Source organism: Schistocerca gregaria, chromosome X (assembly GCF_023897955.1).
Source record: "Schistocerca gregaria isolate iqSchGreg1 chromosome X, iqSchGreg1.2, whole genome shotgun sequence".
NCBI classification, from domain to species: domain Eukaryota; kingdom Metazoa; phylum Arthropoda; class Insecta; order Orthoptera; family Acrididae; genus Schistocerca; species Schistocerca gregaria.
Window position 1 is genome coordinate 183,447,343 of NC_064931.1, and position 25,635 is coordinate 183,472,977.

At 44.6% G+C, this 25,635-nt stretch overlaps 1 protein-coding gene across 6 annotated transcripts in view; it reads right to left on the minus strand.

The window, feature by feature from the left end:
- Nucleotides 1-8,712: 8,712 nt before the first annotated feature.
- Nucleotides 8,713-25,635, minus strand: part of LOC126299140 (uncharacterized) — a 159,942-nt gene continuing 143,019 nt past the window's right edge. For all 6 annotated transcript variants that reach the window (XM_049990905.1, XM_049990903.1, XM_049990907.1 and 3 more), the window contains one exon: nucleotides 8,713-9,554. In XM_049990905.1, coding sequence (XP_049846862.1) covers nucleotides 9,505-9,554 — 50 coding nt within the window. In that variant the 3' untranslated portion in view covers nucleotides 8,713-9,504. The remainder of the gene's footprint in view (nucleotides 9,555-25,635) is intronic.

Sequence of the window (25,635 nt, forward strand, 5' to 3'; positions counted from 1 at the left end):
CGCCAAAAATAATTTCATTGTTATGCAAGGCTATTAAGGGTTGACTGCCAAAATCTTGGAAATGAAATAAGGTCAGAAAACATAGTAACAACATATTTTAGCCTTCCGTAATTGCGCGAATGTGTTTAATTCACGTTACAGCTCCCGGTCACAGAAATCAGTTTTATTTTCATTTGAGAAGAGAGCTGTAAACGAGAACGCGGGGAACGTGGAGACTACCCACTCCCCACTACAACTCAGACTGCTCTGCGCATGCGGGAATCTGCTTGTACGGGCGCGACAAAATTTTTTCGAGGTGGCATCTAGCTGCTTGTTGCTACTGCTGATGCAGCTAACAGCGACACTTCTTGTAGCCAGAAGCGGGAAAAGGTAATGCTCATATGTAGCTCAACTGCGCATACCCATGAGCCCGTTGGCAACAGCTCAAACGAACCGAGTGCAAACAATTGGAACGTTGCACTGTTGGGAAGGAGCTTCCTGTTATGACGTGTTGTGTAGTCTTAGTCTTAAAGCATTCTACACATTTTGCTGTTGGCAGACACTTCGGTGCACTATGTTTTATTGTTGTAAATGGCGCATTTCCTGTGCAACATAAGGTTTTTTTTGTCTCTCGCTTATGTTTTATTGCTGCAGTATCATTATTATCCGTTTTTACCAGTCAGAATAATAAGAATTTAACATAAAACAAATACAATGAAAAATTCCCGGAATTCTAAAACATTCCGAGGGTTTTACCGATTTTCTCGCGTATGAAACAATTCCAGGGTCTTTCCCGGTTGTCACGGGACGTTCACACACTTATCATATCACGTTGTGAAAAGGAGTAGAAAAATCTGTAGCTGTTCTTACGTTCTCTGGATCAGGACGGCCTCCGTAGTCATTAACTACATGCCCCTAGAGATTTATTTCCTGCCTGACAAAGAGGCACCTTTTCAGATTCAGGTAGCAGAGTGCACTCTTAACACACTTCAACATGGTTTGCAAGTGACGTAAATGTTGTTCTGATGTCTTTGGAAAAACAAAGTCACATAGATTGCAACGACAGGTTGTCTATCGAACACACTAAGGTGGCTGGAATGTTACAAGGTCCAAATGGGACAAGTTTGATTTCAGAGGTCATGAAGTGTTATGAACGCAGTCTTTTGACAGTCAGCCTTAATTTTCCAGTAGTTTGTCTTTATCTTCACGGACAAGAAATACTTTGTTCATTTCAAGCAATCTAGTGTGTCAATGCATAGCAATGGTTAGACATTTATTTTCGTGATTTTCTTCAGTCATCTGCAGTTGATGTAGAAATGTCATGTGGTTTTCGAAAAACACTCACCACCAAACAGCTTTGCGGGTATTTCATTGGGTGAGCAACAGTGTACCAAGACCGCTGTCAAATAGACATTAATTGTAGACTTAAAATCCCTGTACAAACAAAGCTTAAGTAGGCTTATGAATACCCACCAGAGTTGTAGCCCACTAGCTGGAATGACCATGTTCACTGATGTCCATACTGGCAGCCTGTCCAGCTTGTCCTTGACAGCAAGTCACAGAGCAAAAAAAATAGGCCGCGCAGTTCTAGGCGCTTCAGTCCGGAACCCCGCGACTGCTACGGTCACAAGTTCGAATCCTGCCTCGGGCATGAATGTGTGTGATGCCCTTAGGTTAGTTAGGTTTAAGTAGTTCTAAGTTCTAGGGGACTGATGACCTCAGATGTTAAGTCCCATAGTGCTCAAAGCCATTTTTGAGCCAAATAGGCTGAGCATGACAAAATCTTGGAACGGCCATAGGTTTAAGGGTAATGTGAGCCCCATAGTTTTTGTAGCAGCCAATCCAGACAAAAACATATCCGAATTCATGGCAGAAAATGTCCAAGTCTGGAACAGGATGGAGTCAGAAACGAGATGCACAGCATCCAACATCCGAAACCAAAAAAAAAAAAAACCGTGAATGTGTCAAGACCGAAAATGTTTTCCGAAGTTTCACTGTCGACAGCCAAAAATGTAATCGCTTTCATGACATGCAGATATTCACTGTCTATCATGAACTGGTTTTTAATAGGGATTGGCTGACTGCTGCAACTGAGTAAACAATGATTTGCAGTGACCCAAATGTGCAGCGCGATATACAAGGATGCAAGCAAAAATGTGGAAACCCCATAAAAAACACACTTTATGACCAGATTTTTTCCTAGCATATTTCTAACTTGTAGAATTCTTGGGTGTCCGGCCAGGTCACATCATAATTACTCCACAATATTTTGGTAAAAAGACTTGTTGCCATCCTCATGTGGTCCCTGAGGACTGCTGATCTGCTCCTGTCAGCATCCTATACGTGCTGGCCATTACCACTACACCACCGGACCCACTCCTATTGCTATCTGTGCAGTTGCTGTGGTGGATGGTAGCAGGGGTGGGGCTAGCAGTGCCCAACTCTGAACTTTGGTCTCCAGTCACTGCGCTATCACTGTCTGGTTCTTCCTCTAGGCTCAGTGCATGGTTCCACACGGCTCAACTGTAGGCTGAAATCTTTATTAATTAGACCATCTTGGACCTTGATTTCAAAGGTCCTTTCAATCATGCAATCCTAAGAGGGGGAAGAGTGCTTAAGTACTTTGGTAGTGGCGTTGTCCATAGTGTTGTCAGTTTTTATAATGTGTGAAAAATAGTAAAAGTTTTAATTTTAAGTAAGGATGAGGACAATGTCTACCTGCATACCCCTTTAAGCCTATCTTCTAGACACTTTTCCTATATTTCTGGAGAGAAAATTCAATGCAGCGAACTGCAAGCACAGAGGCCAAGTATCTGGAGCATTCTGAAACTGGCAATGTAGCGTTTGGCAGGACATATGACCACACAGCTACCACTACATTTCTAGCGAGGGTAGGTGCGATAGAGGTTGTCGCCTTATTCAGTTATGGTAAATTATTGAGCTTGGTGTTGTGTACTAGCATGTAGTCAACCTTATGCCTCCTGGAATCTTCTCTGAGCCTGCAAAATGACAACTCAGGTGAATTTTAACTCTCGCCCAACCCTGCACTGATTGAAGCCTACTCCAAATCTATCACTGATTCGACCACATGTAATGACATTCAAATGCGTTTTATGTGAAAACTTGCTCCCCTAATTCTTAAATTTGTGCATAACAACCACTGTACTCAGGATGTCTACCCATATATATAAAGTTGCAGGCACACTAGCCAGTCTCCTACTAACATGTCATTTATGTTAAGTATTTCTCCATCATAGTTCCGATAGCGTTACTATGGACAAGTTTCTTCATGGTTGTCTAATATCTCGTAACTTAAGTATATGAGAATAATATAATCATTCTATGATGGCCTGTTGCCTCTTTTCCACATCCGTTTCACCCTTACAATAGTAAAAGCACCTAATGTGAATATATTGTATAGTGCTGCAGTTCTATAATAACAGGGTGTTCTAGTGTGTTATCAGAATATTTGAGGAGGGATGCTTTGGCAGTTCAATGGCTCTTACAGGTTGTAAGATCGACTATACCCTAAATATTCTCTCAGCTTTGCTGAGCATTCATTTGGACGAGTCTGTCTCAAGAACATTATTCGTATAATGGCTGTTGGAGTGTGCTTTCAATCAGAAGTATCTGCAAGAAAAACACACACGCACACACGCGCACACACACACACACACACACACACACACACACACACACACACACACACAAAATCACTATCACTACAGGCAGGCAAACAGCAGGATAGTTCCTCAGGAAAGTGCACAGCGAATTTCCTTCCCCATCCTTTCATAATCTGAGCTTGTGCTCCATTCTAATTACTGCACTGTCAACAGGAAATTAAACTCTAATCTTACTTCCTTCTGACTCGACAGCTGGGCCAGATATTACAATAAAATCAGAGCAAATGTGCTCTACAAGTCTGCTAGGAGGAGAAATTGATCATACAGTTCCTTGCTTAGGTTTGAAGGCCAATGGACCAAGCAAAGAGTAACCCCACGTTGCCTGGAGATCACAGGTTAGATGAGGAGGTACAGAGTGGTAATACTCTCTTCACAGTTACTGTCATTCTACCATCAGCAGCGTTACTACAGAGAGTGTGTCCTTTCTTCGAGAAAGTAACCATTTAGTTCATGAGACCCACTTTCTTCAAAATGCTTTTCTTGCATACATGTGCATAATTGTGTGTTGTTCAGAAATTCTGTTCCTCCAAATGGCTCCTGAATCCAGTCATATTTAAAATGGGTATGGGACACTTGTATTGCCTAACTTACCCCTACCACTGTTCCATTCCAGACAGAAAACTTTTGTACTGACAGGAAAAATTAACAGAATATTCCAATGTTCCTTACACCGATCCACGCTTGTCATGCCAAAGCCTTAGCTATTTTAAGTTACTGTGGTTGTGCATCTGATAGCCTCTTTTTCTTTTCTTACTTTGTTGCTTCTTTAATCCCTTCTCCATTTATGTTGAAGGGTCCACTGGATAGGGTAAATGTTGAGTAGTTGTTTCCAGTTGACACTGATGACTTATTATTTATTCACCTTTACATGTTTAGGGAAAACTATTTCCACAGACAAGTGCACAAATTTGTTCTGAATGCTGCTACACTGACTTTTCTAACAACTATTAAGGTTGGGGGAAACAAAGAATTAAATGATTGAACTGTTAATATATTTAAACATGGGAGTTCAATACATTCTATTTTTAGTTCTTGTGCACCTGAACAAAATTTCCTCTATGTTGCCCAAATACTGCATCACACAGTAGTAAAATATCTTTACACAACCACTCGTCAGGAGTGCTGAAGTCGAAGGGCCCGAAGGCAGCAGAGTCGCCAGTGGCAGCATTGGGATTACAACCTTAGGCGACAGCTCATCCGTAGCTAAGAGACCACCACCAGACATAGAAAGGCGGTGACAGTGAAAAATAGTTACGCAAAGGTCAGAAGCCCTGCCCGGAGGCCTACTTGATCAACCATGCAGAATGAGGTGAACAGCTTGCCACAAAACTGGATCGGCAGCGACAGCAGCTGTGACCCAGAAGCCTGTAATAGGAAATGCTTCCACTGTATATTGCAGCTCAAGTGAAAACAAAAAAGTTCACTCTGATTAAAAGTAGGGTCTGTCCCCATTGGAAGCCAGGACAACACATCGGCATTAGCACATTGCGTGGGAAGCTGAAAATGTATTTCACAGTTTTAGTGAGACAGAAACAACGGCCAACATTTGAGTGGATGTGGTGCCTTATTGAGCAACAAAACAGTAGAATTAAACAACAAAATCAAGTGCTTTTGGTAAGTAATGTGGTGGAACGTAAGAGAGATACCAAAAAACACTGAACGTTTTGAGGGTATAAAGAATAGCAAGCACTTCCTTTTCAACTTGGGAGCAGTGCTACTGAGCAGAGTTGCATAAACCATCGTTAAGTTAGTTTAGTTCAGAATCATCCTCATATCCATGTGTGAGAACAGCTCCAAGTCCATACTGACGTGTCCATAGCCTAAAACCAGGCAGTGGCTAGGAACGAAAGTAGCCAAACAAGAAGCAGAATGTAATTTAGATTTCAAAAGTGTGAATGTGCACTTACAGGACGAAGTCCACTGAAAAGGAACCTTCATGTAGTGTAACTCATGGAGGGGATAGGCCAACATGGGCACACCCAGAATAAATCTGTGATAGTAAGCAATTTTACCTAAAAATGCTTTGAGTTCTTTGACTCTTGTAAGGTGAGGCATAGTTGTTACAGCAGTGACATGATGACATAAAAACTTAACACCATCCCAAGAAACCTCTAACTCCAAACACACAATGGATGGCTGAAAAAAGTGAGAGTTGACCGAGCTGCACTTCAACCCTGCGGTATGAAAGAGCATGAACAAGGGGCTTAAGTTACGTAAACGCTCTTCCGTGCATTCCAGTGAGTGGAGTTGGAAATCCTGATAGGGGGAAGTAAGATACATTCCAGTCGCCAATCCTACTTGTGGGTGGTTATCAGGAGGGAGACATCCCTTGTTTGCAAAGAGGACAGGGTACACAGGATGGTCAGGGAATCAGCGAATGGTGATATTGACTAAGAAACTAGGAGTTGGCTCCGTGGTATTTGTAGAAAGGGAATCCCCACTATTGCGAGGAGACTGTCAACAGGACTAGTGCGAAAGGCACTAACAGCCATACACACTCCACAATGGAGAACAGGGTCAGTATTTTCAGAGTGGAAGGAGCTGCTGAGCCATAAACCTAAACTAACATAATCTAGTCTGGACAAGACCATAGTGCGGTAAAGTTGCAGAAGAGTAGCATTGTCTGCACCCAAAGATACGTGGGCCAGGAGGTGGAGGGCATGGCGCTTGCGCATGCATGTAGTCACCCAAGAAGAGAGACGAGAACTCAGAACATACAGAATCTAACTGCTAGTAAGTAACATGGTCAGAAATGAGGTGCACAGTATCCGAAAGGGAAAAACCAAAGGCACTGAATGCATCATGACCGAACAAATTCGCGGTACCAGCATCATCCATGACTAAAAAAGCCAAGCTACGAACCACAGATTTATACATATTGGAAGCCATCATTTTCCCCACAATTGGACTATGTTGCTTCTTGTACCTCACCACCTGGAGATGACACCTGATATCCCAAATCCCCATAAGCTTGTGAGTTCAGTGAAGTTGCAGCTGTACCCACAACCATTTGTAATACGACCACTTTGTCCATCATTCACATTTTGATAAACAGTTCTTTATGATCATAAGCACTGGAGACAAAAAATTGACATCCATGTCCACATCGGCAAGAGGTGACTGGGAAGAGAGACAGATGCCATATGCTCTTTTTCCTACAGTTGTTGCTAGTTGCCCAGCACTTATGGCACACAGTCCTGTCGAGTTGTACGAAACGGAATGGGCAAAGTTGGGAGCATGGAGCGCTGGTGTTGCTGTTGTGGTGGTGGTGGTGGTGGTGGTGGTGGTTTGACACACAGCTGTGGGGAGGCTGCATTTATGACTGACACATCGCCGACTCCCCATAACTGATTAACACCCAACCACCAGGAAGAGGACACAATGCGACGATGTCACACTAAGCCTAAATCTGATCACCAATAGCATGAGATACATCGAAAGACTGAACCATATTTAATACTTCAGACAAAGAGGGATTCTCATACTGTAGTGCACGATGATGTACCTAGTGAGGAGCCAACCAAATTATGGTATCACAGACCATATATTCAGCACAGACACCATGATGACCGAGTTTGTGAAGTTCAGCTTCTCAAGCCTGGTAGGACTGGTGGGGCTGTTAATGACAACAATAGCACTCTACACACACATTGCATTGACATGCATGCATTTACTGTGATAACTGGACAACAACTTACACATTTTGTTGAACGAAAGCAACGCAGGTTCCTGGAGTGGGGCTAACTGGCACAACAACTAGAAGATCTGAGGAGAAATTCAAGAAAAGAGCAGTGAGGAAGTGTTGACAAAGTCAGTTCCCCTAAGCCTCCCAGTCTTCAACCACATTGCCTTATGGGGGTAAGGGTAGTGGGTACGACAACGGCATGGAAGACTGCATAGTCAATGCAGCTTGCAAGTTTACGATAACAACCGTAAGAGCTTGGACTGCACAAGGAGAGATTGGAGCACTGCCCCCATGGACAAAAGAACTGAAGGAACAACCAAATTGACTGAGTACACAGAAGTGAACACAACACTTGTCACCATTTGTATCATACAGTAGTACACCAACACCAGCATCGTCACCATGAACTAAAGTTTATTATTTTTGCATGTACAAGCAAAATAGGTTGAATACTTCAACACAGGAACAATATATGTACTGACACAAGCAGTTGCTGACAATAAGTATGAACACCATAAGAAAGCAAGTGCCTGCTGCATTGCACTTATAGAGAAGGGCTTTGGTAGATAGCAAGGTGGATGCCATGCCATGCTGTGTGCACGTCATGTGGCTCACCACAGACAGCTTCTGGTGGGCAGCATGCACAGATGCTGTTGACAGGTTATTTGAAGTGTAGTGTGCCAGTGGCCTAATGCTGCTGCGTGTATCCAAGTTTTAAATACCGAGTTATAACACTTTTTCCCCCTGTTTCCTTGCTATTTGTCCATTCTTTCTCAGGTGCATAAGATCATAGAAAGTTAGAATACCCCTTCTGTTATCGAGTTAACTGTACATATAAGTTACTATACAATGTTCAGAAACATTTTGAAATTAACATAGCAGTTTCATGATAAGATTTAGCATAAATGCTGACAACTCGTTTCATTTCATCATCATATGCAAATGCTCCCTGTCTACTGACACTAATTTCATTAGCAAGCACTACTGTGTTGTTGGAGGTAGTGTCATGAACACACTGGGGCCAAACAGCTCTAGTTAACAAGCTGGTGAAGTCAGTGAAACCTTCTGTCACTCTGAATTGATGGAAGCTCCCCTCCCCACCCAAAATTAACACTAACCCTTATATTTTCCCGTCCAGGGGACTCTACAATAACTGGATTCCATCTTATTCCTATTTCAAAAAGGTAAATATATATCCTGAGGTCTTCAGTACCTTTGCAGTACACTTTGATGGTCACATACATCATATGCACATCTTCTGGGTATGATGCCTGGATTGTCTGAATACCACCTTTAATTCACTTTACTGGACATAGATCTATAGTGACATGTAATAAAACAATAAACACTGTCACTAACATTAAATCAATGCTGAAAAACATTTTTATTTAAAAAAATATAAAAATAGCTCCACATTCATTTTCAGTACTATAAAATTCATTACATGATTTACTAAATCTGAACTTTAAAATATAAACTGGCACTGCATCCAAAGTGTAAAATGCTTCCGACACTGAACTGTGAACTATATTATTACAACAATTCCCGCAAATATAAATAGTGCCAATATTCAACAAGCACTGTTTGAGTTCCAAATATCAAATATAGCTAGAACTTCTTGATATTCCAACTCAATGCACAATAGCAGTTCCAATAAATGGAAACAGTCATTTCACAATATTCACCACATTTTCCTTGAAATTCATGTATCAGTCATTCTAGAATTTCTTGTGTAACTTGATTTTAAAATAATTGCCGATTATAATATACTGTAAGTTTCTGTTAAAAGACATTTTGCTGTGCATCATCAACTGCATTTACAAATACTTAATTGTCAGACTGGAATTTGGGTGGATGCCACTGGTGATGGTGCATTAATACTGGTCTGGCTTCTTTTTATGGAGCTCATAATGCGCAGCATGATACCTTTTAACAAATACTTACAAGCTGCAGAGTACCACACATGTAACAGTTTCAATGCCATTTTCTATTACAACCCAATTGTTAGGCATGTTTAAAATTTTAAAACTAGTGTACACCATTAAATACTAATTCCATAAACACTACACAAAGATGGCACATGATTAAAAATGCATTACAATGAACAGCAAAAATAGATCAATTCCTATTTTCACAACATGCATTACAAGTGGCTTCTTAGTTCCTTTGTGAGCTTTCATCTTCTTCTGACATAGGAAAAACCGAACCTGAAAAAGAAACATTAACAACTTGCTAAAACATTATTGCTTTATTGAACTGTATCACAAAAAGTTACAGTAAATATAGAACAAAGAACATCAATTCTGGAAGTACATGTAGCTTTGATGAATTCAAAATACACTGATGGGGAAAAAATGTTTCATTAATATTTCACATTACTGGAGCTGACCATTATGAAAACTAGCTGAGAATATGCACCTTTAAAAAAAATCACAAACCAAATAGGAGTTGAGAGACATGAACAAAATGTGGTATGCATGTTTCTACATCTGGAAGATGTCTATTCAAATTTGTGCCAATCACATAAAGAGTGGTGTTAGTAGTGCCACTATGAGGTTGCAATCAGGTTTGCTCTACCCACACACTACAACAGTCATGAGCATTAGTTACCGCCAAGATTGGACGTGCCGAGTTGATGTTAGTCAAGAATGCCTTCAAGATGACAAAGATGTCACTAGCAACACCTCACTCAGTTTGAACAAGGTCCTGCAGTACGGCTACAAGGCTGGCCGTTGCCAGGAGTCCTGATACCCCAGGAGGATAGGCATCTACTCCTTGGCATACGAGGGGAGTTAACGGCGCAGGCATCAGTAGAGCGATCCCTGTGTTGTCAGGGGGCTACAACCAATGGGGTACATGGCAGCCCCACCACAACGGACTGGCTACCGTGCTGGATGTTAGGTAACATGTGGTCCATGGTCGCCGTCGGTGCAGAAAGAGGCACTGCACAGTGCAAGGTGTAATCTGCACACTGAAACAGAGTCATGCGCAAGAGATGGTGAGCGGGCAGGACTGCAATTCAGTGACGAATAAGCTGGTGAAAGGTCTGATCGCAAGATGGACACAATGCACTAAGTAAGGCGCCCTTCCCCAATCGGCTCTCTCTTCGGAAGTATTTTGATATATGGAGGTCAAACTCTACAGGGGACCATCACAGAAGGCCGAAACTTTTGAGACTCCTTTTAGTCGCCTCTTACGACAGGCAGGAATACCGCGAGCCTATTCTAACCGCCGAACCCACAGGGGGAGAGTTGATGGTATTGAGAATGTACGATTGCAAGAAGACCAGGCTCCAGAAGCCCACTGGGCACTACCAAGAGAGATCATTGTGTTGTGTATGGCTCTGGCACATCGTACTACATCTGCAGCAGCTGTTTGAGTAACAGTTGGCACCCCAGAGACTTGATAATCTGCTTCAAATCATTTACTTCAAGGACAACACCAGCAATGACCAGTGAGAGCTCATTGGATGACAGGGTGGAGGATTGCTGTGTTTTCTGAAAGAAACTGGTTTTGCCTCAGGGCCAGTGATGGTCATGTCTCAATTAGGAGCGGGCCAGTGGGATACCTGGTTTGGAGTGCAAGGTACTGAACTGCAAGGTCATGAGCCCCTTAACCCTTTAAGTGGCAAATCGGAAGTGGTTGTCGAAGGAAGGAGGCGTAAAGCAACTTCTGGAATGTCAAATAAAAAACAGAGATAAAAGCCCGGGAAACAACAGTGCAGACAAGTTATTAAAAAATCTGTCAAGACAAGGCATTAAAACCAAAAAATTAGAGGGGGTCACCAAGGGAATCCTGGAGGGCGGCGGGGGGGGGGGGGGGATGTGGTTTGCCCCACCAACCCCTCTGGTGGTAAATGAGGCCAAAAAGCCCTACCTTACAGGGAGGAACAGAAACCACCAGATCAGTGGGGGGTCATCTGTTAGTAGCAGAGGGAGCATGTCAGGAACATTAAGATACTGCCTCAAAGCAGCCAAATTAGGGCAGCCGATGAGTAAGTGGGCAGCGGTCAGGTGGGCTCCGCATCGGCAGTGGGGGGGGTCCACATATCTGTGGATGTGGCCATGGGTCGGTTAAGTGTGGTCAATGCAGAGTCAACTGAGGACAGTGCATTCCCTCCAAGAAGCACAAAGGGAAGACTGCCATGTGGTCATGGTCTCCGTAACTGCCCTCAGTTTGGAAAGATCAGAGTTGACCATTCCGAGATTCAGACTTCCAACAATTGATGACGTATAAATGACTGAAGGTCTGGTTCTGCGACCCCCATTTCCAGAATCAGTATCCTGGTGTCCAGCTTGGCCAACCAGTCAGCTTCTTCATTTGCCCCGAAATCCCAACATGACCATTGATCCAAACAAAAACAACTGATCCCACAGCTTGATGGAGGCCAGAGACAAGATCCTGGATATCCATAACCAGAAGGTGAGTAGAGTAGCACTGGGCTATAGCCTGAAGGTTACTGAGAAAGTCACTACAGACTGGGATACTCTTGCCGATGCAAGGACAAAATGGCTGAGGGCTAATTTAATGGCGATCAATTCAGCAGTGAACACACTGCAGACGTCTGGCCTATTTGTCGCTGAATACCTCTTCTGAAACCAAATGTGTCCCCAGGACATCCAAGAACAGGCAGCAAGAAAATGTGGTGTCAATGGAACCTTTAGCACCAAAGACAACTTTGAGGCAAATCCGAAGTCATGGTACACACTAGGGGGGTAGATGTGATGTCTCCCTGACCAGAGGCGACAATGGACAAAGTTGCAGTTCTAAACATAGACAATGGAGGTGTGCACAGCAATTGTAAACCCAGTTCTGGGTCGCTGTTCTGGGAGGTGGAACTCCCTTCCATGGAAAAGGATACAGTAATTGGGATGTTCAGGGAAGTTAAAAACATGTATAGTGTAATTCAGCAGCTGTTGTTAGCACCTGACTGGTAATGGAGAGACTCCGGCCTTGATTAGTAGGCTGTTCACAGGGTTAGCTTGCAAGGCTCCTGTCACAATGTGTGTGTGTGTGTGTGTGTGTGTGTGTGTGTGTGAGAGAGAGAGAGAGAGAGAGAGAGAGAGAGAGAGAGGTTTACGGGCACTAAACAGCCCGGTCATCAGCGCCCAAGCACATAAAACGGGAACACATGTAGTGACGGGACTAAGACGAACAGCGATTAAGGAGAATGGCTAAAAGACGCTGACCTGACGCAGTTCCTAATCCCCACATACAGAGGCAAAACAAGAGGAGAAGGAACACACTAAAAAAGGAAAGGAAAGACAAGGAAAAGAGAACAGAAACCGAAGGGAAACAAGGAGGTAATCGTGACTGGCAGACCTCTTACCTAAAACCTGGGTGAGCCAGTTACCCAGCAGTACATTAAAACCCTCTCCCTAAAATCCGAGGCAATAAATTGGACAGGACACAAAACCGTAAGACCTTAACCACAGTCGTTGCGTCTTCTTGCAAAATAGAGGGCAAATCCGGTGGCAAGGAAACCACCGCCCTCTGGTCAGAGAATAAAAGACAGTCAAGTAAAATGTGATGGACAGTAATCTGGACGCCACAAGCACTGCAGATTGGGGGGTCCTCCCGCCGGAGTAAAAAACCATGTGTTAAAGGACTGTGGCCGATGCGGAGGCGAGTGAGGAGAACCTCATTCCGCCTGCATGACTGGTAGGACGTACGCCATGGTCGCATAGTGGCCTTGACCAGACACAGCTTATTGTCACCAACTGCCAGCCACTCCTCTTCCCATTGACGCATAACAAGAAAATGCAAAAGGGAGGTAACAGCATGAAGGGGGACGGCACATTCAACAACGTAAGAGAGAGAACACTCATCTTTGGCAGCCACATCTGCCAGTTTGTTTCCCCTAATACCCACGTGCCCCGGCACCCAGCAGAAGGAAACCTCCTTCCCCTGCCGTTGCAGGTGGAATACAGCATCATGGATGTTCTCGACGATCGTATCTGCTGGCTACAAGTGTTGCATGGTCTGAAGGGCACCCAGGGAGTCAGAACAGATGAGGAACTTAAGACTGGGAACACATCTCATCTGCTCCAATGCCCGCAAGATCGCAAACAATTCGGCATCAAAGATGGTAAACGCAGCAGGAAGCCGTAACTTGACGACTCGATCAGGGAAAACAACAGCACAACCAACAGAGTCCCCCTGTTTAGAGCCATCCGTAAATACAGGTACATGGTCCGGATGCTGGTGTAAAATAAGGAGGTAAAAAAAAAACGCTGGAGGGCAGCTCCTCCGGTACTCCGACAAGTCTAGAAAGATGCTGGGCCTCTGGAGCAACCAGGGAGGCAGGCGAGTAAAACCTTGTCGTTGGGGGGCCACACGCTCCACACCAAGGGACTCAAGCAAATGCTTGGCCCGAATCCCAAATGGTCTTGTTGCCCTGGGACGACTGGAAGAGAGACGTTCCTAGGCAGTCGGGCAATGGTAGGGTACGCAGGGGAGGTAGGACAGGCAAGGAAATGACACACCCGTCGCACCATGAAGAGTTTCTGCCGGATGGCGAGCGGCGATTCCCCTGCCTCACCACACAGGCTGGGGATGGGACTGGTACGGAAGGCACCCGTGGCCAGCCTGATACCCTCATGGTGTACTGCATCAAGAATCTTCAGATATGAAGGCCTTGCTGACCCATACACGGTGCAAGCATAGTCAAGACGCAATCGGACGAAAGCCCTATAAAACTGCAGCAGATGCGCCCGATCTGCTCCCCAGGACTGATGGCTCAGACACTTCAAAATATTCAGTGCCTTCAGGGCCCGCACCTTGAGGTCTTTAAGATGAGGCAACCACGACAACTTGGAATCAAAAGTGAGGCCCAGGAACCTCACAGTGTCTCTAAAAGGAAGAACGGTGTCCCTCAGACGCAATTCAGGGGAGGTAAAAGGACGCCGAGAACGATTAAAATGAACATACACACATTTGTCTGCAGAAAAGGTAAAACCCGTCTTCACAGTCCATGCCTCTAAGCACTTTATCGTAAGCTGCAACTGCCGACTAGCAGTGACAAGACTGGGGGAAGAACAGAAAACAGCAAAATCGACCACAAACAAGGAGCATTGGGCAGGACTCCGGATAGTGGACGTGATACTGTTAATAGCGACGGCAAAGAGGGTGACACTTAAAACACTGCCCTGAGGAACACCATTCTCCTGCATGTACAAATGAGACAGCACATTACCAACCCAATACCGAAAGAGGCGGTGAGAAAGAAAGGACCGAATGAAGACGGGGAGACGGCCACGAAAGCCCCACTCATGGAGTTGATTGAGGATAAGGCGGCACCAAGTAGTGTCATATGCCTTATTAATGTCAAAGAATATACCTAGACAATGCTGATTACGTAGGAAGGCCTGCTGGATGGCCGCCTCAAGCAGGGTCAAGTTGTCTATAGTTGAACGACATCTCCGAAATCCACACTGAGAGGGGCTAAGGAGCTGCCTGGTCTCGAGCAGCCAAACCAGGCGATGGTTGACCATGCGTTCCAACGTCTTCCCGACACAGCTCGTCAAAGCAATACTTTGATAACTACTGGGATGCGTTCGGTCCTTCCCTGGTTTGAGGAGGGGAATCAAAATCGCCTCCCTCCACGAGTCAGGGTACGTGCCGGATAACCATATCATATTAAAACAGTTTAGGAGAACTTCCTTGGATGGCAGCAACAAGTGCCGCAGCATGCTGTACCGGATTTGATCATGACCATGCGCAGTATCATGAGCCACAGACAGTGCCGAATCCAGTTCCCACATTGTGAAGGGGCAGTTGTAGGGTTCAGAATTTAGAGACCGGAAGTCCAAGTGACCCCTCTCGATGGCAGTGCGGTAGTGGCAGAAATCTGGATCATACTTAATAGTGATGGTAGAGTCTGCAAAATGCATGGCCAGTGTTTGGGCAATGTCTCTCTCATGCAGCAATGCCGTGACAGGTAGATGGCTGAGTTTCCCGGAAATCCTTCTGATGGCTTTCATAGAGCTAGTGGAGCGAGAGATGGAGTTCAAGAACGATTGGCATGACCGTCATTTGCTCTCTTTCATCACTCGCCGCGCTTTGGCCCTTGCCACCCGAAAGGCCACAAGATTGTCAGCTGAGGGACGGCACTTGAAGCAGCACAGAGCTGCACGGCGGACTCTGATGGCTGAGCAGCACTCAGTGGTCCACCAAGGGACAGGATGCCTCTTGGGATGACCGGATGACCGTGGGATTGACAATTCAGCAGCATGGGAGATCACAGCTGTAACATGGTCAACCCATTCATGGACACTGGCACGGTGTTCCAAAACAGCCAGTTGGCTGAAAAGTGTCCAGTCAGCTCTGCAGAGGTGCACTGGTAATGCCACAGCCTCATCCAGGAGGCGAATCCAAAGGGGGAAGTGGTCACTAGAATGGAGGTCAGCAGCAGCCTCCTACAGAGCAGAATCCGCGAGTGCTGGAGAGCAAAAGGAAAGGTCAATAGCCTATGACAACCCGGAAGCAGTACAGAAATGAGTGGGAGCACCAGAGTTGAGGATGCACAGTTCTTCAGACATCATGAGGCTTTCCAGAATGCGACCCCTGGGGCAAGTAGTCGGAGAGCCCCATAAGACATTATGAGCATTGAAGTCCCCCAGAAGAAGAAATGGGTGGGGGGAGTTGGCTAATAAGGTCTGTGAGAGCCTCAGAGTCTATTTCATCCTGAGGCGGTAAATAAACTGAAAAGACTGTGAGCCTCCGACCCACAAGAATGTCAACTGCAACTGCTTGCAAGTCGGTGACGAGAGGGAGCTCAGATGAGGGGTGCATGTCACGGACAAAAACCGCAACACCACCCTTTGCCCTTTCCCCCGTCAGACCATCTATTCGATATAGCCCCCTAAAAAAAGGAGCATCAGTGGCCCGAAAATGTGTCTCTTGGAGACATAAGCACAAAGGGCACTCTCATACAAGGAGTTGTAATTCGGCCACATGCGTCCTGAACCCATTCAGGTTCCACTGTAATATGGGAGCCAGTGATCAGAGTGGCTGAACTTTCACCCTGCCTCTGTGCTTTGGAGGAGAGCCCGTACTGGCCGGAGATTTATTCCTGGGGCGAGAAGATCGCCCACGGTCGACATCAATGTCCATAAGATCCGATGACGACCCACGGGAGATGTCAGACAGTACGATGGCCTCGTCATTGGACCGATCCTGACTAGTCTCCTCAGGTGGCAAAACCTTCACCTTCGGCGTCTTTGTCTTGGGGGGTTTAGAATGCACAGCCTTGTCAACAGTTGGAGCTTTACTCGCCTGAGCAGAAGGCGCCATATGGGGAGAGGCAGGAAGTACCCCAATGTCAGCAACCACGGCCTTGTCCGACGCAGCAAGGAGAGCCGCAGGTTGCAAAACAACTGCAGCAGCATAAGTGCACTGGCAAACGCTGGTATTAGTGCTAACACTAGCAACCTCCGTTTGCGTAGCAACAGTGGCCATTTGTACCGGTTTTTTCAGAGCGGAAGCGAAAGATGTTGAAAACACAGGAGGTTGCATGACCTTAAAGACCTTCTTGGCCTCACCATAGGGGATGAGCTTAGATGTTTTAATCTCCTGTACCTTCCGTTCTTCGGGATAGATGGGGCAGATCTGGCTCCAGACAGGGTAACTCCCAGAGCAATTCACGCACTTCACAGGCAATGAACAATCGGCTCCGTCATGGGCAGGCTGGCCACATTTACCACAAGTGGCTATCCCATTGCACCCCGACGTAGTATGCCCAAAGCGCTGACATTTAAAACAGCGCATTGGGTTGGGGAAATATGGCCGTACTGGCAAACTTAAGAAACCCGCTTTAACATGCTCTGGGAGTCTCGGGCAACTGAACATGAGAATAAACGAGTCAGATTTGACGAGTTCCCCATCGACTCGTTTCATAATATGCTGCACGTCAACAATACATTTGTCAGCCCACTCAGATTTTAACTCGTCTATGGGAATATCTACCAAGTCCCTACACGTCACAACACCCTTAATATAATTCAAAGTGGAGTGGAGCTCGGTCTCGATAGCGTACTCTCTTAGACAGGTTGCTTTCCGAAGGGAAGCAACTTGACGGGAACTAGAAGTCTCAACTAACAGAGTCCCATTGTGTCGCTTCACATATTTCAGTGTTCCTGCAATTCCCTCAAGACCCTTGTGGATGTTAAAGGGAGAAACCCTCTCAAAGCTACCCTCCTTCTGTTTAATAATCAAAAACACATTCTGATTATCAGCATGTGCTCCATTACGACAGTCTGTTAAATCTCTAGCAACACCAGGCGCTGGAGGACTCGCAGTGCATTGCCGCTTTTTCGATGGGGTGTGTTCTCCTACCAGTGGCCCACCCAAGCCACTGGTAGGGGGAAATGTAGAGGTCAAAGGGTCCATTGCAGTCCTACGAGCAGCTAGGGAACTAAAGGTCCGCTCAGACAGAGCCCCGCGTGCCTGAGTAAGCCTTATACAACTGGGGTGCGGCAGGTGCCCCAGAGGTTGCCCACTTGCGACTGTTCCACCCCAACAGCCATACATCTTCTAGGCGTGCAGCACACCGAAAGATTGAGGGGTTTTTATAGAGGTCGGCCTTCCTCGCAATCCAGGCGGTCAAGCCAAGATTACCATTCTCCGCAGCACACAACATTGCACCGCTGCACCGTACGGTGGTCGCTGAAGCATGTCCGAGGGTTACGATGACAGGAGACTGGCGGCGCTGACCAGTCCCCAGCTCAGGACCCCGGGGTTGCCAAGCCCGTACTCAGCAAGTGAATGCTGAGCCCTTGGGGGCTCCTGTCACAAGTTGGACTCCATAATGACGCATTATGTCCAGTATCCACAGTGCCAAGGATGATGCTGAACCATATGGAAGACTCCCACAGTCAATATGGGGCAGAATCAGGGCTTTGTAGAGCCACAAAGGGGTAGAGCGATCTGCACCCCAGCCAGTATTACTGAGGCAGCAAAGGGAATTGAGGTGTCGCCAGCTCTTTCACTTCTGTTGGCAAAGGTGGGGAAGCGACGTCAGCCAGGAATCGAAGACCAGTCACAGAAAGTGGTACATATAAACTAAAGGTAGTAATTGATCGTCTAGGTAAAGCTCTGGGTGTGTGCATGACACAAGTCTTGATAGCTAAAAATTGAAAGCCATGGGTGACAATTCATGACTGCACCACTTGTACGGCACCCTGAAGGCAATGATCGGTGACACCCATACTAGAGGAGCAATTATAAAAGCAAACATCATAGGCATACAAGGAGGGCGATACCAAAGACCCCACAGTCGCTGCAAGACCATTGATGACAGCCAAGAAGATAGGGACTCTCAGTACAGAGCCCTGGGGGACCTTGTTCTCTTGGATATCAGTACTGAGTGAAGCTCCAAATTGAATGCAGAGTGTATGGTGTGACAGGAAGTTCTTGAGAAAAATGCTGAGTGGACCCTGAGACCGTACTCATGAAACATAATAAGGATGTGATGATGCCATGTTCTGTCTTACGCCTTCCATAGATCGAAAGAAACATTGACGAGGTGCTGACGAAAAGCGAAGGTCATTCGCATGATGGACTACAGATGAACCAAATTATCAGCAGTGGGGGCAGTCTTTCCGAAAACTGCCATGAGACACAGCCAATAGGCCCCAAAACTCAAGCAGCCAACACAGCCACTTGCTCACCGTGCATTCGAGCAACTTGCACAGAATTTCATTAAGGCTGACTGGGCGATAAATGTCCATCTCTAGGGGGTCAGGGCCAGTTTCAGCACAGGAACTACCGTGCTTTCTCATCACAGAGGGGGCGAGTATGTGATGCTGACAGTGCACAGAGAGATGTTTCAGTATTTGATTGTGGATACGGTATGGCCCTCAGGTCATATCAGGGCAATAAGCTTGGGCACCGAAGTTCCCATTCACTGAATGGAGAATTATACAGCTACAGGTGGCTGGTAGTAATTGATAGGCACATTTACTCCACCTGCTGTTTAATGAGCCAGAAGGCTGGGTGGCAGTTCTCAGACGCAGATGCGTGGGCGTAATTCTCAGCAAAATGTTCAGCAACAGTGTCTGGATCAGAGTAAATGGTACCATCTACGAAAATACTTGGTACACCTGCAGGGGACTGGCAACTGTGAAGGTGTATGATATTTGGCCACAGTTGTGATGGAGAGGTACATGATCCAACGGTACAAACGTACAGTTACCAGAATTCTTGCTGTCATCGTTTTATGAGGCAACAGATGTGGGCACAGAGCCATTTAAAGGCAATGAGGTGCTCCAATGAAGGGTGCCATTTATGGTGGAGAGCTCACCTACGACCTCTAATGGCAGCAGCAATCTCTGGGGTACACCAAGGTGCTGTCTTCTGAACGGGGGATCCTGAGGAAACAAAGAGGGGATATCTTGGGTGGCAGCCAAAAGAATGGCTGGTGTCATACACTGAATAGCCACATCAATACTGAAACTTCCTGGCAGTTTAAAACTGTGTGCCCGACCGAGACTCGAACTCGGGACCTTTGCCCTTCGCGGGCAAGTGCTCTACCATCTGAGCTACCGAAGCACGACTCACGCCCGGTACTCACAGCTTTACTTCTGCCAGTATCTCGTCTCCTACCTTCCAAACTTTACAGAAGCTCTTCTGCGAACCTTGCAGAACTAGCACTCCTGAAAGAAAAGATCTAGTGGAGACATGGCTTAGCCACAGCCTGGTGGATGTTTCCAGAATGAGATTTTCACTCTGCAGCGGAGTGTGTGCTGATATGAAATTTCCTGGCAGATTAAAACTGTGTGCCCGACCGAGACTCGAACTCGGGACCTTTGCCTTTCGCGGTCAAGTGCTCAAGTGCTCTAGAGCACTTGCCCGCGAAAGGCAAAGGTCCCGAGTTCGAGTCTCGGTCGGGCACACAGTTTTAATCTGCCAGGAAATTTCATATCAGCGCACACTCCGCTGCACCTAGCGCGTCCAATATTTGTTGGAGACAACTTTAACCTGCCACGTATAGCCTGGGACCTCTATGGATTCATTAAAGGTGGTAGAAACAAACAGTTTTGTAAGGTCATTTTGAAGATGTTTTCCAAAAACTGTTTTGAGTAGCTGGTTGGGTAGACCACACGCGATGGAAATATTTTAAACCATGTAGCTACAAACAGGCCTGAGCTCATCAACAGTTGGTACAAAGATCATGTGATTATATCTTATTATCATTACTGTAGTTAATAAAACTGCCAAGAAGGCTATGCGAGCATTTCTCCTAGAAACAGCAGATAGGAAGTTGTTAGCACACCACTAGGACAATGAGTTGACATCATTTAGTTCCAGTACGATGAATGTAGAGGAATTATGGGCGAAGTTTAAACTGATTTTTAATTGCATTCTGAAGAAGTATGTGTCAAGCCAGTGGATTAAGGATGACTAAACCTACTGTGGTTTAATCCTGATATTACCATATTACCAGGTTTTTGTTTCACAGAGTACCACTGGTGTCGTAAAGACTCCAAGCAGTTTACATGGGAGAAATTGACAGTATTTTAATGAAATAACATAAAAATATTATTACAGCTCTTCTATGTAACAGTCAATTATAATTTCATAAATGTTGCATTTAAAACACAAAAAGAAATTAGATTGTGGGTCACATAATTCAGTGGAAAAAATGAATACATTTTTATCTGTTGTAAATATAAAACTGGACATAAAATCATTGGATACAACTGACTCGGAGGGAGACTGTCATATTTTGAAAACAATAGTTTTGGAAACAAGGGATACACATATTATGGGTGTGCTTATGGGATCACATTGACCTCTGTGATACTGGAAGGGTTAGTAACAGAATTCAGAAAATGCTGATGCAGCAGCAGACTATTGCACACTTTGTTCTGAAAGAACACACTAATGACAACAGGCAAAACTTAATGGAAATTAAGTGAATCTGTAAAACAACAATGCGTGAAGTATACAGCAACATCCACTATCATACCTTAGCAAAAAATATTGCCAAGAACCCAAGCAAAATCTAGTTCTACGTAACATCACTAAGTAGGTTGAAGGCTTCTATCCAGTCTGGTGCCACAATAGATGCCAGCAAATGGTAAGCTAAGGTTTTAAATTTTGCATTTAAGAAATCATTCACACAAGAAGATAATACAAACATACCATTGTTTGACCACCACACAGACTTTCATATAGAGGACACAGTAATAGGTATTGATGGAGCAGAGAAGTAACTACAAGACAACTAAGTCACTAGGTCCAAACTGAATCCCAATTTGGTTTTACAGAGGGTACTCTATGGCTACGACCCCTTACTTAGCTTGCATTTACTGCCAATTTCTTGCTCACTGCAATGTCCCAAGCTAAGGGAAAAAAAGTGCAGATGACTGCTGTACACAATGCTTGACAACTGCTATGGAACAGACACATTGTTGTATAGGAATAATAACAGGCAATGACAAATGACAGTGAACACAGTAAGTATATAACAGAGTTGGAGTGGTATATTTACTATAAAAAATGGGTACTTATTTCACCACAGGGGAAAGCAGGATAAAAGGCATAAATAATGTTCATTTTTGACACAGGTCAGATTCCCAACATGAAGGTTGATATTGATTTCTCAGTAAGGAATATGGCCTCCTCTGGCACTAATGCACATTTTGCACACAGACTACCAAACAGCTGAGAGATCATTGGGGATATTGCCCCACTCCACTCTCAAGGCAGTTTTCAGTTCTTACACAGTTCAGAGAGGGGATGTCCATTGAGGAATGTGTCTGCCAAGAACATCCCAGATATGTTCTACAGGGGCCATTCCATACATTCAATATCCTCACTTTCCGATGTGTTTGACACCACAGTGGTCCTGTGTGGACAGGCACTGTCATCCATAAACAAAGCTGGAACTTACCACACCCTAAAGAGGTGGACATGATCCAGAATAATCTCCCAGCAATACCACTGTGCTGTAATGGTACCTCGCACAATGATATGCAGAAATGTTCGGCTGTTATGCATAATGCCTGCCCACAATATAAAGCTGAGGTCATACCGATGATGTCCATGAGCATTCTGTGGTGTGTAATGTGTTCCCACCTCTCTCCACATTAACTAATAGCCAGAGTCATTAGCCACAGTGAAACAGAATTTGTTGGAGAACATCACTCTGGACTATTGCTGCTGACCCCAACCAACATGCTTCCTATGCCAATGAACTCTTTCTCGACAATGACGTGGCTGAAATGGGATACATTTAGCAGGCTTCCGAGCATATCAACCAGCCTGATTTAATCACCACAATATGGTTCTGACAAACACTTGTGTACTGGTTGCAGTCCTGCAGTGATCTGCCCATGAGTGAAATGTGTGTTCCTTTTCCCCACTAGGATATATGTCAATCCTCTTGCAGTGTGATGGTCCGTATACGACCACCGGCATACTTGCGCATAGCATTTCCACCTTCAGCAGCCTTTTTTAATCACAAGATGACACTTTTGGAAACACCCACTGCTTTGGGAACAATAGTGACATTCTTACCATCTTCAAGTCATCCAGCTGATCTTTTCCACAACCACCTTTGTCAAACACCTTACTGCGTTAACTGTCCAATGCATACAGTGTGTTCATGCCCAGACTTTGTTGCAGTTAACACATCCCGCCCTCTAGATTTCATTTTACTATGATTGGTCAGGTGTTCCACAGCAACTGTCACTTGTTTCGTAGCAATTAGTAATTTTTCCTTAGCAAGAGCCAGTTGTTCCTTCGCAAGTGTCGAGCAGTGTATAGGGTGTATCAAAACGAATTATCCGATTTGGCAAGTATATATTTCTGTAACTAATAAGCATGTACAACAAATTGTGGTTTTTGATGAATGGGAAACATAATTTTCCCCCCATACCTTTTCATGTGTGTTTAATATGGCCCCCTTGAAATACACGGCATATGTCAATGAGGTAGTCAAACTGTTCCCACACTGCAGAAAGCATGTCTTGAGTTACAACTTCCACAGCTGCTGTTATGCGATGTCTCAGTTCATTCATTGTTGTTGGTAATGGAGGCACAAAGTCTTTTATAAACCCCCACAAGAAATAATCATACACACCCAGGTCTGATGCTCTTAGAGGCCAGTAATATAAGGCTGAATCATTTGGTCCAATGCAACTGATCCACCGTTTAGTATCCTTTGATTTAAAATTTCCCGCACTTCCAGATACCAGTGTGACGGTGCCCCATCCTGTTGGTGAATGAAGTCATTTGTATCAGTCTCCAACTGTGGGAAAAGAAAGTTCTCATGCATTTCAAGATAAGGGTTTCGTGTAACAGTGTTTTTGGTAAAGAAAAATAGACCGTACACCTTTTCCCGTGAAACTGCACAAAACACATTAAATTTTGGAGAGTCCCTCTCATGTTGTACAACTTCATGTGGTTGTTCTGTACCCCATATTCTTGCATTATGACACTTCACCTTTCCACTTAACTGGAATGTTGCCTCGTCATTAAACACTAAGCGTAGAAGATAACTGTCATCCTCCATCTTTGCCAAGAACGAAATTACAGAACTGCACATGATGATATTTGTCACCTTCATGAAGAACTCACAGTAGCTGTATTTTGTATGGTTTCATGTGTAAACATCGACACAACACATGCCAGACTGACATCGGAGGCATGTTAAGCCACACGATGAACGGGTTTCTGCGGAGTCCTTGTGAAACTATGGCAGAAGTATTCAACGCCTGTGTCGGACACTCAGGGATCTCCCAGCGATTTGCTGTTACACATACAACCTGTTTCTCGCAATTGTTTATCCCATCATCTAATGCTCTGTCCTGTAGGAGGATCCACACCATACCTAGTACAAAAGTCATGCTGAACAGTTACTATGACCTGCACTGCGCAAAACGTAGAACCCAAAAAACCTTTTGTTGTCACGACACCATTTTTACAAGAACTGAAGTGGGCGCACACTGCTGCTACCTAGTGGGAACTATATGAAACTTTATAGTTTCGTCTTTTTAACAGTACGTTGTTCACGCACATATTTCAAACAACATAGTAGTTATGATTATTTCTTTTTCTTTTTTTAAAATCAGATGATTCTTTCTGATACACCCTGTACAAGAAAGGTAAAAGAATTAACCCACATAATTACAGACCAATATCCTTAACATGAGTTTGCTGCAGAATTCTTGAACATATCCTCAGTTTGAACATAATAAATTTCCTTGAGATGGGAAATTTTATGTCCAGAAATCAGCATTTATTTAGAAAGCATTACTCAAGTGAAACAGCTCGCCCTTTTTCTCACAATATCCTCCATACCATGGATTAAGGACAACAGGCATATTCCATATTCCTACATTTCTGGAAAGCATTTTACATGGTGCCTCACTGCAGACTTAATGAAGGTCCAATCATATGGAATAAGCTTTAAGACTTCATGAGTAACAGAACACAGTACACTGCCCTCATGAACACCCTTGTCTTATGGGAGACAAGGGTTTCATGAGTAGTACACTAGGGAAGTGTGCTAACACCACCCTTATTCTCTATACAGCCCTACATAAATGATCTGATGAACAGTGTGAACAGCAATACGTGGATGTACAGGAAGTTGTTGTCATTAAGGGACTTTCGGAGGATACAAGATGACTTAGAAAAAATTTCTAGGTTGTGTGTTCTAAATGTAGAAAAATGTAAGTTAATGGAGATGAGTAGGAAAAACAGTTCCATAATGTTCAAGTGCAGTATTGGTAGAGTGCTGGTTAACACTGTCACATCAATCTCATACAGATATCTCAGTGCAACAGTATCAAATGAACAGAAATGGAACGAGCTAGTCAGATTAGTAGTAAAGAAGACGAATGGTAGACTTTATTTATTACTTGTCTATTAGGGAGAACGCACACAGAACACTAACCTGATCTTTTCTTGAGTAATGCTCAAGTGTTTGGGATCTTCACCAGGTCAGATTAAAGGAAGACATCAAAGCAGTTCTGAAAGGAAATGGCCACTAATACAAGATACCCAGTACCATGTACCTCATGGTGGCTTGTGGAATATGTATGTAGATACAGATGATTGCAGATTACATACATAATGCAAAGCACACATTTTAAATAGTGAATAGCAAGCACCTAAGACTGACCCACAGTTAAGTCAGCACTAAAATCCTTCGTTAGTGAAAAACATTTGAAAGGAAACTGACTACTTTTTAACAATAAAGAAATATTCCCCCTTTAGAATCAACTAGCTGTAACAGAGTGCAAGGAAGAGTTAAAGTATCAAACACACACAACTCAG